This window comes from Megalopta genalis, chromosome 9 (assembly GCF_051020955.1).
Source record: "Megalopta genalis isolate 19385.01 chromosome 9, iyMegGena1_principal, whole genome shotgun sequence".
Lineage (NCBI taxonomy): Eukaryota > Metazoa > Arthropoda > Insecta > Hymenoptera > Halictidae > Megalopta > Megalopta genalis.
The window spans coordinates 14,529,968-14,545,712 of NC_135021.1; the positions used below are offsets into that span (position 1 = coordinate 14,529,968).

Genomic DNA, 15,745 nt, shown 5'->3' on the forward strand with positions numbered 1-15,745 from the left:
AAAATAAACATACTTTACATACCCCGCCATCGAAGACAGTTATTTTGAAAATTGATGTTTGCTAGATTTAGAAATATATGGAAACAAATATGTTCCGATAATAGAATATCCGGGTAATAGAATAATAGAACACTTTCTGTACTAAATTGATATATTGATATATATATATATATATATATATATATATATATATATATATATATAATAATAATAATATATAATAATATATAATAATATATATTATTATAAAAATTTGTATAATTTATGCTATAATATATATTAATACTTATATAATTATATATATATATATATATTTTTTCTCATTGATCTGTATTTTTATGTCACGATACAAACGATGCAAATGACATAACCAACGAGAACAAAATTCCATAAACTGTTACGGATCCCATTTCGCTGTTAGCAAAGGATAACCCCCACACGGAAATTGAAAATATTCTAAAATTTTGGGGATATTTAGAGGATATGTAGATGCGTATTACGCATTCCTTTTTCCTCGGGTCAATTCATTTTAAGGGATGGATAATATAGCCCCAAATATTCGACCATTTTTTATTGTATTGCTGTAATTTACAAACTGTGCAGGATAAGAAATAGTCATCAAAGAAAAGTTACTTCTTTTGTTCATGTGGTATATGATTTATTTATTGCTTACACGATTGGAAAAAGATATAAACAACAAAACTTAATTTTCCGTTGATGGGAAGGTTTGTTGTTAATTTTCGCGTTGCAAAAGATTCTCTGCGTTTGTACGAAACTTGTCGATGTAACAACAAGTTAAATCGCGACGAGTACACGCGAGTCTACAAGAGCATTATTTTCTAGGACCGACGGTATATTTGCGAAGCTGCTCAGACTTGGAATCGCTACGAATGATCTGAAAAAACGGTGGTACATTTTCGACGGGCCCGTCGACGCTCTGTGGATCGAGAATATGAACACTGTACTCGACGACAATAAGAAACTCTGCCTGACATCTGGGGAAATTATGAAGATCCTGCCCACTATGACGATGATGTTTGAAGTGGCTGACCTGAGAGTTGCATCCCCGGCCACTGTCTCGAGGTAAAATGTGCGAATCTTGCAAACAGTACGTCGCAATTACAATTGCTCGAGAAAAAACTCGCGAGACCAGTCCGAGTTTTATTTCACTTAAATATTAAATTTCGTGTACTGGGTTTCGTTGAAAGCGGAGAAAAAGTGGCTCGTTTAATTGCTTCCAAACAATAAGAGCAGATGAAATATACGTAGAAATAAATTTAATTAAAATAACCAATTAAATTAAAGTTGATGAAATATTTCTTGGTAGGCTTCCGTGTATATTTTTCCAACTGACGTGTATGGACTAATTGCATATAAATTTTAATTTAACGTTTAATATTTCGCTTATTAAACATAAATGAATTATACGTTCTTTCATCCAAAGTAAAGAATAATTGATTAGCAAATCAATTATTATCGAACGACAAATATAATTTCAATTAACTGTAATAAAATTATCATTTTGCACCGTGTAAGCACCGTCCAAATTATCATTTTGCCCCTGTAAACATAATTAACTGATCCATTTTTCATTTACCGCTTATCTGCGATAAAATTCTTTAGCTTATTTTCGATGAAATTCGCTTCGTTTGTTCATCACATTAACGCACTATGTGCGGGAGAGGTATTTCTTCTTAATTTAATTTAATTTTTTAAATTTTGTTATATATATTGAAAGAGCCCCTCCGCGGAATCCTAAAAATCCTCGTTATATACTTGTTATCAAAATCTTATTGTCAGTTTTGCAAACATTAAATGTCAAGCCATGATCCGCGCACATTCGATTTATACCGGATCGGATCGATAGAATATACAAGGTGTCCCAAAAGTCAGTCGTAATCCGGAAATGAGGGGTTCCTAAGGTCATTTGAAGTATTATTTTCCTTAGCACAACTGGTTTTCGTCCGCTCATTGGCTTGGACGCCTTGCGCAAGCCAAGCTCGCCTCTTATTGGTCAATGTTTTTCGTTAATACCTCGTAAACAAAGCAACTGAATGCATTTGCGTTAAGGAAAAAGTTACTTCAAATGGCCTCAGGAACTCCTCATTTCCCGAATGCGAATGACATTTGAGACACCCTGTACACTCGCCACGGGAAATATATTGACAGCTTTTTAAACGGAATAACTTTTTCAAAAGGCTGACTTGAGGATAACTTTAAGGATAACTTTTCCAAATGGCTTGAATTTGTTTTAGATGACAGAGGGACTAGACTGCTAGATTGATAATGATTAGAATATTTTTTTAAATTTTGCTATTACTTGGAATTCCGCAAAAAGATAAAAAGACTCATGTTTTTCAACCTTTTTATCTGAGTCTATAACGACAATTTAAAAAATGCGTTTTATAGATCTTGGTAACTTATATGTATGCTGAATGTTTAATCGAAACGTTAATGATTAGTTAACGCAGAGTCAAGCTGCAAGTCTTGAAAGATTTAAGAATTTCTTTGAAATTCCGCAGTATTTCTTTGAACAAAAGATACGGGATGAGTACGAGCGCCAAGTGTACTATCCAAGCGAATCGCGAGCTACTTTTGGGAACATCACGTCACAGAGTATGCATACATATATTCCGCCATTGTGCGGGGCTAATAGCACTCGGATAACAAACCTGAATTCTTTATAATCGATTCTCGTGGGACGAGCATGCTTGTCGATCACCGCTCGCTCAAAATAAAAAATGAAACAATGCGAACCGTGTGGCAATCGACGATGAGAAAGCAAATTGGTTTTAGCAAATGATCGTGATACGCTCCAAAATCAAAATCACCACCACAGACTTAAACGTTCGATCGAAAAAAAAATGAGTGAAAACATGTATGAAAAATTTCAGGAATTCTCGTGCCTCGTCGAATGTATAACAATGGCCGCTTAAACGTGACGATCATAAATGACTGGGCGTATAGTCAAAAGGGGCGCTCCCTCCTTTCACATTCCCGCTTCTCGTGTTCGAATAGCTGACATTCTTTTGGAATTATTTGCCAAGAATTCGCAAAGATCGCAAGAAGCCTATACATATCGCTGCTCTAATTCAATATTCAGATATGTCTAAATAGTGAAGTTCGAAGAAAAAAGCATTTAAGAGTTTATTTTCCCAATAATAATCTAGTTTTCGAAAATAATGAACAGTGGGAAATGACGATTGATGTTTTTGCCTTATACAGTAATTTCTCCTGGAAACGCCGAATTTCGGGTTGCTATGAATTTCCCCGTGCTAGTCCTACGTAATTTATTGCCTTTATGCCTATGTAATTTATTGCTACGTCGATGCTAAGGATCGACGGAGTTGGTCGATCGTGAGATGCGGCACGCGATGCAACTACTTTGACTCGAATGCCCGGAAGACAACACAAAATGGTCTGGGTGTGAGTCAGGTAAGAAAAACCGTGGAACTACAAAGTACATATGTAGTAGGTACTAGGTATATGTCCGACAAATCGTGACACCTGGCTTACGAGTGCCGGTCGAATAAAAGCATCTAAACTACGAGTGTCGGTCGAACCTAGCCTCGAATAACATAACTTCACTGATATTTTATTCTGAACGATATACCATAAAAGGGTTAAAAAAACGAGAGTCTTTTATTTTTCCTGTTATTTCAGATAATAGCAAAATTTAAAAAATGACGTTTTGGTCATTGTCTAGTATACTAGTCCATCTATCATCCAAAAAAAATCAAGTCATTTGGTCCAGTTTCAAAAAAGTTATTGCGTTTTAAAAGGTGTACGGACACTTTTGTAGGCCACTGTACGTACATATCTTCTTTGATGTTTCCTTTATATGAATTTCATATGTAGCTAAGAATCGGTTTTTCTAATGCTTTTTTCGTAAATAAAATAAGTCTGAAGTATGTCTTTTAATTGGAAGAATCTGATATTAAAAAAATTTCCATGTATAAAAAATTAGAAATAAAAAAGTTAAATCATCGTTTTTATTCTAGTATTCATAGTATAGTATTATATATATATAGTACTATTATTATATATATAATAATATTAGTATTATAATATAATTCTAGAATACTAATATTCTAGTATTCTAGTATTTTAATGTATTCATAGTAATGTACACCGGCATGATGGCTGCTGCCTTTCCAGGTATGTAGTTTTGTTCTCTCTCTCTCTCTCTCTCTCTCTCTCTCTCTCTCTTCTCGATATGTCAGCAACTATAAAAACGAGCCGCCGAGGCTCGAAGAATCTTGTGGTCCCTTGAAATACACTTTCAATTCCGACTCCACGACACTCGTGGAGAAATTACTGTATTTGGTATGAAATAGTAGAATATCTCCAAGTCACGTGCTACGTGGTGATGAAACAATAACGGAGCACCGCTGTGTCATCCGTGAAATTAATAATTTGCGTTTTATCGGCAATTCTACAGATGCGGCATGGTTTATCTAGAACCGGAAGGTCTCGGGCTTCAACCAATTATTAACTGTTGGCTGAAATCCCTGCCCCAAGTGAGTACTTTAGAAATTACTCGCGGTTGCTCCTATCAAAGAAGCTTGTAATAATCGAAATTCCAATAGATGTACTTTTCGCGTTCCTGTGTATTATCGCATATTTTAATGAAATCCGCAAGTCTATGAAGGTATTAATTAGGAAGTTTAACGTCTTCTTAAGGGAGAGTCATTTTGTATTCATGTAAGAAAAAGTGTTGTAAATTATTTAATATATTAATAATAATTATATATATATATATATATACATTTATGCGATACCGTTGAACAATACATCGATGCAAAAATAAGATATAAAAAACTTATAAAAGAATATTGTTAGAACAAACAACAAGATGGGTCTTTTCAAAACGTTCATGTTGCAAAACCCGCCTTTATCTCAACGTGTAGGTACATCTTATGTGCCTACAGAATCTTTGCATGTACTTTCTGACCGTATTTCATTTTCGGTCAGGTGTTAGATATTATATCACATGTACGTTCAAAGAAAAGCCAAAAAAAAGAAACAATTGCATCCAAGATCGACTAATGTGTTTGTTCACAATCAGTAAATACACTTACTTTCCGATACAAAACCAAAATGTTAATCTTCCATAAAACTCCTTCCGTGAAAAAACGGATGTTGAAAATTCTGAGAACATTTTCTGACCGCCCCCTCCATTAAATATGCTAGGATTAATATCGTTTTCCCTACGGAAATATTCGGTCGAAATTGCTGATATTTGTAAAATTAAAAGCAAGAAGTACATCCCTCTTTGAAACGACAATCCGATTAGAGGGTTTACCATTGTATTTGGAAAAGTTCTCAGAATCGTTTCACATTCGTGAAACTCCCGCAGTTTTAATTATTCAAAGCTGGGATAAATTCGAAAAGTTCTCGTAAAATGCTGTCTACAATACCAACTATCGAGTTTTCACCGGCAGGGTAGAGTGGAATTAGAGGAGTGGTAAATCGCGTTTCCTACGCAATTGCAGAACATGAGCAGTCACGTGGAGACCATCGGTCAACTGACGAGTCAGTTTCTCCTTCCGGGCCTGCAAGTTGTTCGTAGTAGGCTAAAGGAAATCGTGAGCACGGTCGATTGCGGCATGGTGCAGTCCTACATAAATCTGATGAACTTCCGGATAGGCCCGATGGCAGGCCGCGAAGGGAAACCACCCCCGCCCGCAGCACTGCAAGCCTTAATTCGTAACGATCGAATTCAATTATTCAGTATAACACACTTCATTTAACATTTCGTCGCTCGATTTACCTGATTTATCATCGACTGGCCAGAATTCCACTTGAAATAATGGTTCGACTTTAAGAATCTTACCTGCTTCATTCTATAATATACGAATAATATATACAATATATTCAAATAATATATATATATATATATATATATATATATATATATATATGTATGTGTGCGTATATACACATATTATTAGTATATACGTATATACAAATCATATATCGTATATACATATATTCATCAATAACATATAGACATTTAAACAAGTTTTAAATAATATTTAGATAATATTGTTGGCATAATTCGAAATTCATTTTTCTCAGTTTAGATAGAAAATGTTCTCGTTTCAGCCGATTTGCTAGCTCCATGGGCAGCTTTCGCCGCAGTATGGAGCTTAGGCGCCTCCAGCGATCACAATAGCCGGCGTATATTCAGCGAATGGATCCGAGAAGTTCAGGAAGCTTATGGCCATCATCCACCGTTCCCTGAAGATGGTCTCGTTTTCGACTACAGGTAAGTAGAACGTTCACTATTGATCAATCCTTTAACAGTTCAATAACAAATTGAGTTTCTCGTAAAAGAAAATGTATAATTTCTAAAGTGTAAAAAAATCTGTTACGCGAGTACCTGTCTAGCAATTACGTCGAGTGTGATATATTTTAAAATAAAGGATACGCAATCGCGCATTTCAATCCGTGCAGTAATACCAAATTCTCTTTTCGCCAAATCGTTTCGAGCTGTAAACATGTATGACAGAGTGAACTTCGGCTATTTACGTTAGTCTAAACAACTAATGCATTAGCTAATCTAAACATCCCCTGGTCCAGAGTCACACTTGGAATAAACATTTCGCCATTTGTCGCTCTGCTCGAGTCAGACAAACTGTTAAGGGGTTAATATTGAAACGCTATTGATCCAATGACTGTTAACCGGATAGCTGTTGCAATAGCTTTGAAAAGTGCGTAAGTTACTGTGATTATACTGTACACGTTTAATTTTCTACACATTTCGTTTAAATACAACATTTTTATAAAATATATAATTTAATAAAGAACATCAAAGTACATATCCTTCTTAATGAAACTGCTGCTTATTGACGAGTGCACTATAATCGTCAGAAACAGCTAAGAGGATATCGTCTGTTCATTAAATTTCAGTCATTCTGCGTACAAAAGCACGATTATTGGAAATGGTATTACATAGCAAATATAGGGCATCCTATTATATTTTTTTCGAATAATTCATTTGCAGAGGAATGATTTAACGTAGGCTTGCTATTATGCAATGGCTTATTATTTCATTGCAGATTACACGATGGCGGTTTCACCGATCTCATTGAAGGACAAGAGCCAGTTCCGCCCAGGTGGTATAAATGGTTAGACGATGTAGCACCGATCGTAATTACTCCCGCTACGAAATACGCAGGTTTGTGGTATCAATATACAGGGTTCCCCGGAAAGAATCATCCGATTTCGAAAATTTATATTTTAAAAAATTACACACAGAAAATTATAATTCAAACACGAATATAACGGGAAAATGTGCGAGTTTTACTTTTCACCCCATTGGCACTTGGAGGTTCGGAATTTTCTTAACACGGAACTACCAAACCGTTAGATTGGTCGCAGTTCATCCGATAATATGGTTCTACACAGTTGGCCTCCGAGATCACCCGACCTATATATATATAAACCCATGCGACTTCTCTTCCTTTGGGGATTTGTGAAGGACCTTGTCTTTGTACCACCTTTACCTACAAGTGTAAATGAACTGAAAAAACGCATTTGTGATGCTGTACAAACAATCACCAGAGATACATTACACCGTGTTTGGCAAGAACTTTCATATCGCAATGATATCATACGTGTAACGAAAGGAAGTCATATCGAACACTTGTAAACAAAAACTCACACATTTTCCCGTTATATTCGTGTTTGAATTATAATTTTCTGTGTGTAATTTTCTAAAATATAAATTTTTGAAATCGGATGATTCTTTCCGGGGAACCCTGTATAATAAATCGATCTCTTTAAATATCAGTCAACGATGCGAAAAATATTTTTCGAACACAGAAATGTTTCGGCCACCGGAAGGTCAACGATGCTAGTTTCTTGTTTCAATTTCTAGACATCGAAGTGCCCACGATGGACAGCGTCAGAAGCGCAACGTTGATCGGTTACCTCTTGATCAATGATTCGAACGTTCTCTGCATCGGTCCCACCGGAAGTGGCAAGACCCTCACCGTTTCTGGAAAACTGTCGAGAAACATGCCTAAACGATTCATCTGCGATTTCATTACGTTCTCCGCTAGGACCACAGCCAATCAGACTCAGGTGGACGTTGTTACAATTTCTCTGTGCCTGTAGTTGCGCTGATTTATCGCATACATTTATTGAAAGTACATAACGTAATGTTTTACGCCACGGAAAGGACCTAATCGATGAGAAGCTGGGCAAACGGCGCAAGGATGTTTACGGGCCGCCAGTGCTCAGGAAACAAGTGTTCTTCGTCGATGACCTGAATATGCCTGCGCTTGACACGTACGGTGCTCAGCCACCTATCGAATTAATTAGACAGTTTATGGACTTCAATGGTATGTTTACCCTTGCACTTGTCGACCATCTCAGCGCACTTTCCCGCAGGGAGAAATCGTAAAACAAGGAAACGTGGCAAATAAACCTGGCAAATCTATCTTCAAAAAAATTCAGAATTCTTACCTTTTTATTTTATTCAATTCATATCATCCTATTATCATATCCTTGGATTAATATGTATCTGTATATTTTATTCAATTATTTATCTTATCATATCCTTGGATTAATAACTATATACAGATACATATTAATCCAAGGATATGATAAGATAAATAATTGAATGAAATAAAAAGGAAAGAATTTTGAATTTTTGAATTTGCGTTGAATGTATTATCGGCAGCTCTGAAACACCGCCCAATCTTCTTATAATTTCATATCCACAGTAACTCCTTAAATCGTATGTTCATCAATGTAAATCATTTGAAAGATTTGATTGATTTTTCTAGTTCCTCTGAAAGTTTTAGGCATAACCTCGTTATGCATTTTACATCATAGTGAGGTAACCCACATTTAGTCCCAAGAATCTTCTTGTATCAAGGGTTAACACCCGTTAACTAATAAATAATAATAATGATAGTATTAAAAGGGTAGGGGACGAGAATCTGAGCACTCGATATTATGCATTAGTTAACGAACACGGAAGTGTCATAGAAATAATAGTGATATTCTGATGCATTCGCTTATCGAAATTTAGCGGTAGAATTAAACGTGGGTTTCAATGGATCGTTTCAGGATGGTACGATCGGAAGGAAATCGGATCGTTCCGAGAGATCGAAGACGTGGGTTTCGTAGGAGCGATGGGTCCTCCAGGTGGAGGCAGGAACCCTGTCACCAATAGACTATTGCGACATTTCCATTTCATCGGGTTCCCTGAAATGGAGAACGAAGCCAAGGTAATTAATTTTCAAACCTACGTTCTCCATACAACAGAAACTCTGAACGTCGGTTGAACATCGGAATTCTTTTCCGTGCGTTACTTTAATCCGAACATGCTGAACTGAGATTATACGAAATATATATGAGCCGTTTTTTTATTTTGAAAGTGGCCTAAGTCATTTTTCGAAAACACCGAGCTAGCTATTTTAATATTCACATTTCTACGTTATACATATAATTTCATGTCAGCAAAGCTGAAAGAACGCAGTGACCCTTAGGAACACAAAAACATTATACCACCACATATAATATTTTTAAATTCATTAAAACGTAAAAACCTTAAATGTCTGGATTTTCAAATAAATGGACTTAGGCCACTTTCAAAATAAACGGCTCATATAATGAGATTATGTGTAATTATATTATACTGTCCTGTCGTACAGCACACTCGTACAGGGCATTTAGAGGCAGTAAATTTTAGGGACTGTAAAAATGTCCAAATTTTGAGAATATATTGATATTTTTCGATTGATTTGATTGACCAATTAAAAAAAGAAACATTTTCTGTTTTTGGTTGCATCAATTAAGGAGGTATTACAGAGTGAACGGCGAGTGTCTTTTTTTGAGATTTTTTTGTAAAGAAACTATAACTTTTACAGTCAATTTTATAGGGTTTTATTTAGAGTTATTTATTATTAAATACAGGCTAGTTTGTTTATCCGAAATGAATAAAACATGTTCGATTCTTAATTAGTATGAGTTTGGCTATAGTAGATACTAAAACAAAAGAAAAAGGTCGTTTTGTTCGATTATCGATTTTTCAACATTAGAAGCCTAAAAAACTAGAATTTTAAATTAGTTCTGAAGGTAATTCGTTAAGCACTTATTATGATATCGTGGGTACCGTCCTGATAAACATAGTTTCAAGAAAAACGTGTTTAAATTTTCATATACCTATACTTAACATTCACATTTTGAATATCATACTCGCTATAACTTCGTCAATTTTAAGAATTCTGATTTTAAGGTTTTGTAGGCGTATTTTTGAAACAATATATTCTTCAGGAAAATATAAAAAAATCGACTTCTTCAAAATTTCACGTTGGTAGTTTCACGAATTCATGACACGTATAACTCGTTTTCGTTATTGTATCTTCTCTACGTGTCAATATTGCATCCGAAAAAAGTTAATTTCGTTCTGCTGCACAATTTCAATATCTCGCTCGATACGAAAGTTAAATATTTGAAGGAAGTCTCCAATAAAAACGTGATAGGAAATAAATGTTTGAGTACAAAAGCTAAACGCGGAGTTTCCTAACTTCTTTTGGCTCGGCGCAATTCACTAGCCAAAACTTTCTCTAAATTTTCAAATAAAGTTTTGCGTGTATTTTTTTAAATCTGAACACTCCGTGTTATCGGATAGATTATTCAATACTTGTATCGTATCTATTACTAAACAAGCTTTAAAGTTATCTTCGATTCATTAAAAGATTCTCAAGTGTTTATGTTTGGTTCTCATAAGACTGTTAAGTCACCGTCGGCGGATAAGGCGTTAAAAAGAATGAACGGCGTCGTAGATTGTATACACTGGTGCTTAGAACGCGTCGACGCAATATGCGATGCAAGCGTGTAATAACTGTCTTCGTCTTTGCGAAGAATTTTACGGTTTTCAGTACATTGAACAAAAATTCGAATAAATCAGTTTCCGAGCGGTCGATCCGTACGGAATAATATTTCCCAGCAGAGTCTCATAAACGGGACAGTGGTAGCTAATGGACTGAGAAAATCGGCAGGCCGAAGAGGTATGTCGCTTAGAATAATTTATCTTCGTTTCATCGGCCACGCGAAAAATTCTCGCTCGCCGATCAACGTTCGAAGTTCCAAAGTGCTTCGCCCTTTTCTCGCACCCTCCCCTAGACAGGCTACCTTTAAGTAGACCCCAATTACGCTGTACCACAGACATACAGTGCAGTGGTAGTATTGTAATTCCGTGACGTATTGGCACAGTAATTCTATAAATAAACTACTATTAAAAAACTGTGTATCTTCAAGCGAGTTAAAAATGCTCTGCGTCGATTGCAAGAGACAACGGCCGAATGGACGTTTCATTTCAAAAGAATTGTAACTAGGTTGTAAATTTTTACATAAATAAGCATCGATTGCAGAAGATGCAGGTCAGTTAGATAATACATTCTTTGATACCAAACTTGTACCAATATCGATCAAATGATCGGTTTCAGTTTTCACATTGTTCGATGTTATTCGAACGATGAAAATGCTTCGATGGGAAATAATTGAACTTGATGTTGAGGACAGTGCATCGATATACTCGAAACTGCTATAAAGTGGCGCTCGCTCGTTCTTGTGCTCGTTGCTTCGATCAGTTCACGGATTGACTTCTGACCTCTCCACGCGCTATTATTCCATGGAAGCAATGACGGATCTTGTTTTTGTTTTCAATCGAGAATCAAGCTCTCATCGAACTACACGAATTGAAATGAATTGCTAACGTTTGACCAATCGGGCGACCAATCGTTTTATTTTTGGTTTGTTCTCGTGCAAAATTAACTTTATATTTATCGAATAAGACGCATAATACATTTTTTGTTTCCTTTTTTGTAAATTCGTTATTTTATTTTGTGTATTTTTAATTGAAAGATGTCTTATTCGATGGATATAAAGTTAATTATAAATCAAAAGTTAGTTAGCCTATACGACAGAGCAACGAAGACGAGCAGATGGTTTCTCTTTGATGGAACATTTTGTACAAAGCATCGTAATATTTATAAATATCAGGTCTACCGGAATGTTCTGTCCGTTTTTTAATTGAAATATAACACAATTTTCATACATTTAATAATATTCATTGTAGAATATACTTTCCAACGTTACTTATGACTTCTTGCCAGCGTGATGGCAACTTGTAAATGCCATTTTTAAAAAATGATTTATTTTTAGAAACGAAGAACTCGACTAGTGCTTGGTTGACATCAGCTTCAGTTTTGAATTTTTGTTCCTGTAAAAAGTTTTGCAAAGAGAGAAACAAGTGATAATCGGAGGGTGCTAGGTCTGGGGAGTATGGTGGATGCGACAGAATTTCCCAGCCTAGCTCTGCGATTTTCTGACGAGTCGCCAAAGCAGCATGTGGTCTGGCATTATCATCGGTAGCCATGTTTTCACGATCGCGTCTCACTTAATAATAACATGAGACATCTTTGTTTCAGTTTATTTAGGAGAGTACATGTGTGTAAATGCAATGATAAAGAGAGGTAGTCATATATGTCTCGAATCAACATGTGCATATGGATTGAAACTTGAAGTGACACTATCGGACAGAACTTTCCGGTAGACCTAATACATTCCTTATCGTAGCGAAATTAACACAGAGTTCAAATTAACCGAAGCATTAATTATCGAAAACTGGGGATACCTGATGTAATTCACCGTCACGCAAGCTTCTCGATGAACTGGCAGCAAGTAATTAGAAATCCGAGCTGTGGAAACCGCCATGCGCGAAGACAGAAATACATTTGCCAGGGCCGAGCAAGCAATCGCTCTCTGTTCGACCTTCCTCGAATCACTTTAAAGTGAACGGGGCGCGCGAGAGGGTGAAGGTGGCTGGAGGGTTGCCGGAGGAGAGAATCCTCTGTCGCGTATGGGGTAGTTACGGGCGCTCATTATTCGCGGCGCGAAGGTGATTAAGATAAATTATGGCGAGCACCGGAACGATTTACGAGACCTAATTGCAGCCGGCACAACCGAGAGGACAAACAGAGACCCGGCCCGACCCGGTCAGAGCACGATTCCGTTTCATGAGCTGCAATTATTCCGCATGGGCGTGGATCGGGCCACTCTCGATGGAAGAAAACCGGGTGGGATACGAGCGTATGGAACTCGCCGTCCGATTAGATGACGATAAATGACAGTTTCTTTTTCTATAATCCCTGGCAAGCTTTTTTTGCAGAGACTCAACATCTTTTGATTAGCTTCCTCGAGATCCGGTTTTTGCCGATTTCAAATCCCCGTTGCAAACGAGCCGACGTTTCACATGGAGGTTTTTTAATAAATTTATCCACCGACCGTGATCTGTCATCCAGACACTGCGTGCCTAGCAACGTTTCATTTGCCGGGTGCATGTGGGCTGAATCGCCTATAACATTTTTATCAGAATTGTGCCTTCGCTGCTTTTAACGATTCGAGGAAGGAAACGTTTGTTTCAGTGGAGCAATTATCGTGATATCATTGCAGTAATACTCCAATTAAAACGAAGAAGGAAAACGAAGTGTTATAAAAGTCACTTGTAACGTGCACCTCTGTAACATGCAACTAAACATAAAATGGTTTAATTGTATTGTTAAGTTACTTTTATATTGAGTTAGAAAAATATATACGGTACCAAGAAAAACCTGCAATGAGCCCAAGAGTAATTAGAGCTTTAGATTATAAGTTTAGATTATAAATATTATTAAAAGCATAACTGTTCTATAAATCAGGAGACTCAATTTCGTATGCATAAAATGCACTTTGTCATGCAAAGTGGAATTACTGTAAGTCAGAAAAATTATTTTAGATTTACTGTTCAAATGGCTTTCGAGTGCAAAGGGTTAAGGACTCGATCTCGCTAGAGTTTCCACGTCGACGAATGACTCGAAATTAGCCCGATTTCTGGTCGTGTTTGGGCCCTTTATATATCCAGATTTCTTTGGAAAAATGGTAGTGGGGGTGTTCCTATGTGGTCCGATTCCAGAAACGTTCGTCGTCGTAGCCCCTTGAAGGTACTTGACTGGCTGGCTGGCACCAGCCTAACGTATACCTTCATAAATTTGATCAGTAAACAATACACATGTTAGTGAACGATAACACACTGGTTGTTTCTCGCAATAAGAAAAATCTCAATTATACCACTATCACACTCAATCTATACGGCTGCAAGTGGAAGAAGGGAATGCACCGAAGGAATAACGTTAGAATGTTCGTTTCAGAGACACATCTTTGGCACAATTTTGAACTCGTGGCTGTCCCGCACGGAACAGTTCGGAGATATGTTGAACACGTTCGTCGAAACAACTTTAAACTTGTTCACCACGATATGCAACGAGCTATTACCCACCCCAGACAAGTCCCACTATACCTTCAACCTGCGAGATCTCGGCAAAGTTTTCCAGGGAATGCTGATGATGAATCCCGCGAAAATTGAGGTTTATAATTCGATGTTTCACGACTCAGCGCTTACCACTTCGCGAGCTTCAATTCCGGTTAAAGCTCCAATTAAATCTTTGCGTTTCTTGATAGGCCGGTTCAAAGTGGAGAAGAAAGTAAATTTATTGCTCGTGTTTGTGCAACATTTCATCGAACTGTTTTCCCAAGAGTATTGCTTTCAACTGCAGTTCTCAAATGCAGATTCGTGAAAACCTGTTGTTGTTGTGGTACCACGAGAATCTGAGGGTGTTCAGCGATCGTTTGGTCAACGACGAAGACCGGAAATGGTTCGACGATTATCTCCGAAACATTTTGGCAAAGAATTTTGAATGTGACGCAAACAAGCTGGTCGGGAACGTTGTACGGTTCTACGCTGACTTCTGCGGTACCAGTAAGGAGTATGAACAAATTACCGACATGAAAAAGGCACGTAAGAAATATTTAACTTCGAACTAGAAAGAAATTATCTGTGGTCCTTCGACGAAACTGTCATACAATCTTTTGTTTAGGAAACATTGTTAAAGTCTATAAAAGATTTGTAAGGTTTAGGAAAGTAATTAGGGCGCGGAAAAATCGATCAACCGATCGAGGATACCTTTATTCCAGATGGAGCACGTGTTGGACGATTTCTTGGAGGACTATAACGCTTCCACTACCTCGCCCATGAAGCTGGTGCTGTTCCAGGACGCGATAGATCATATCTGCAGGATCAATCGGATCCTTAGGCAACCCCGCGGAAACGCCCTGCTCCTGGGGATGGGCGGATCAGGTGATGCAGAACTAAATTCAGTCGGTGGAAGTGTTCGTCGAGCTGCCTTTATGTCTTCTCTTGACCCTAACTGTTTCAGGGAATGGTGGATGGGTGCTCGTTACCTTGACAAACAGCCCCATAGTAATCCACATAAAAGGAACCTACGTATAACCATAGCTTAAATGCTAACGCGGGTCTCCCCAGAGAATCGAAAAGTTTTCCAACTGTACGGTTACCACATACACGCTTCTAAATGGTGTAAAAATTCTAAAAACAATTTTGGCTGTAAACTGACGATCCATCCACTGTTTTCAATATCATGCAAACAGTTTCACATTTACAAACAACAATCGCGTCCTATGCACCACGTCCGGTGTGCGAAAATAAAATGAAACAAAAGGTACTTGAAAATAATTGCCAATATGTCGACAACAAATTATATACAATAAATATACTGAGAAAAATATCAGTATCCTGAGATAACAAATACAAGTAAATCTTCTCGAAAGTTAGCATCCATATTTTTAAACGTGTTAAAACGCAAACCCTTAAATATATCGACTTAAA

General features: G+C 37.0%; 2 protein-coding genes across 2 annotated transcripts in view; both read left to right on the top strand.

Annotated features, from left to right (window-relative positions):
* LOC117217518 (dynein axonemal heavy chain 1) overlaps positions 1-9,302 on the top strand; it is a 78,600-nt gene extending 69,298 nt beyond the window's left edge. The window contains exons 22-29 of the mRNA XM_076524569.1: positions 844-1,083; positions 4,442-4,520; positions 5,496-5,709; positions 6,109-6,271; positions 7,065-7,183; positions 7,886-8,091; positions 8,189-8,351; positions 9,085-9,302. Of these exons, the coding sequence (XP_076380684.1) occupies positions 844-1,083; positions 4,442-4,520; positions 5,496-5,709; positions 6,109-6,271; positions 7,065-7,183; positions 7,886-8,091; positions 8,189-8,351; positions 9,085-9,302 (1,402 nt within the window). The remainder of the gene's footprint in view (positions 1-843; positions 1,084-4,441; positions 4,521-5,495; positions 5,710-6,108; positions 6,272-7,064; positions 7,184-7,885; positions 8,092-8,188; positions 8,352-9,084) is intronic.
* Positions 9,303-10,843: 1,541 nt separating this feature from the next.
* Positions 10,844-15,360, top strand: LOC143260034 (dynein axonemal heavy chain 1-like). The gene is made up of 4 exons (XM_076524570.1): positions 10,844-11,030; positions 14,211-14,426; positions 14,629-14,853; positions 15,034-15,360. The coding sequence occupies exons 2-4, from the start codon at positions 14,271-14,273 to the stop codon at positions 15,358-15,360; spliced, it is 708 nt and encodes a 235-aa protein (XP_076380685.1). The 5' UTR covers positions 10,844-11,030; positions 14,211-14,270.
* Positions 15,361-15,745: the final 385 nt, after the last annotated feature.

Coding starts and splice junctions, on each gene's coding strand:
- LOC143260034 (XM_076524570.1), top strand. CDS start 14,271: ATGTTGAACACGTTCGTCGAAACAACTTTAAACTTGTTCACCACGATA. Junction 14,427..14,628: donor TGAATCCCGCGAAAATTGAG/GTTTATAATTCG, acceptor TCTCAAATGCAG/ATTCGTGAAAACCTGTTGTT. Junction 14,854..15,033: donor AAATTACCGACATGAAAAAG/GCACGTAAGAAA, acceptor CCTTTATTCCAG/ATGGAGCACGTGTTGGACGA.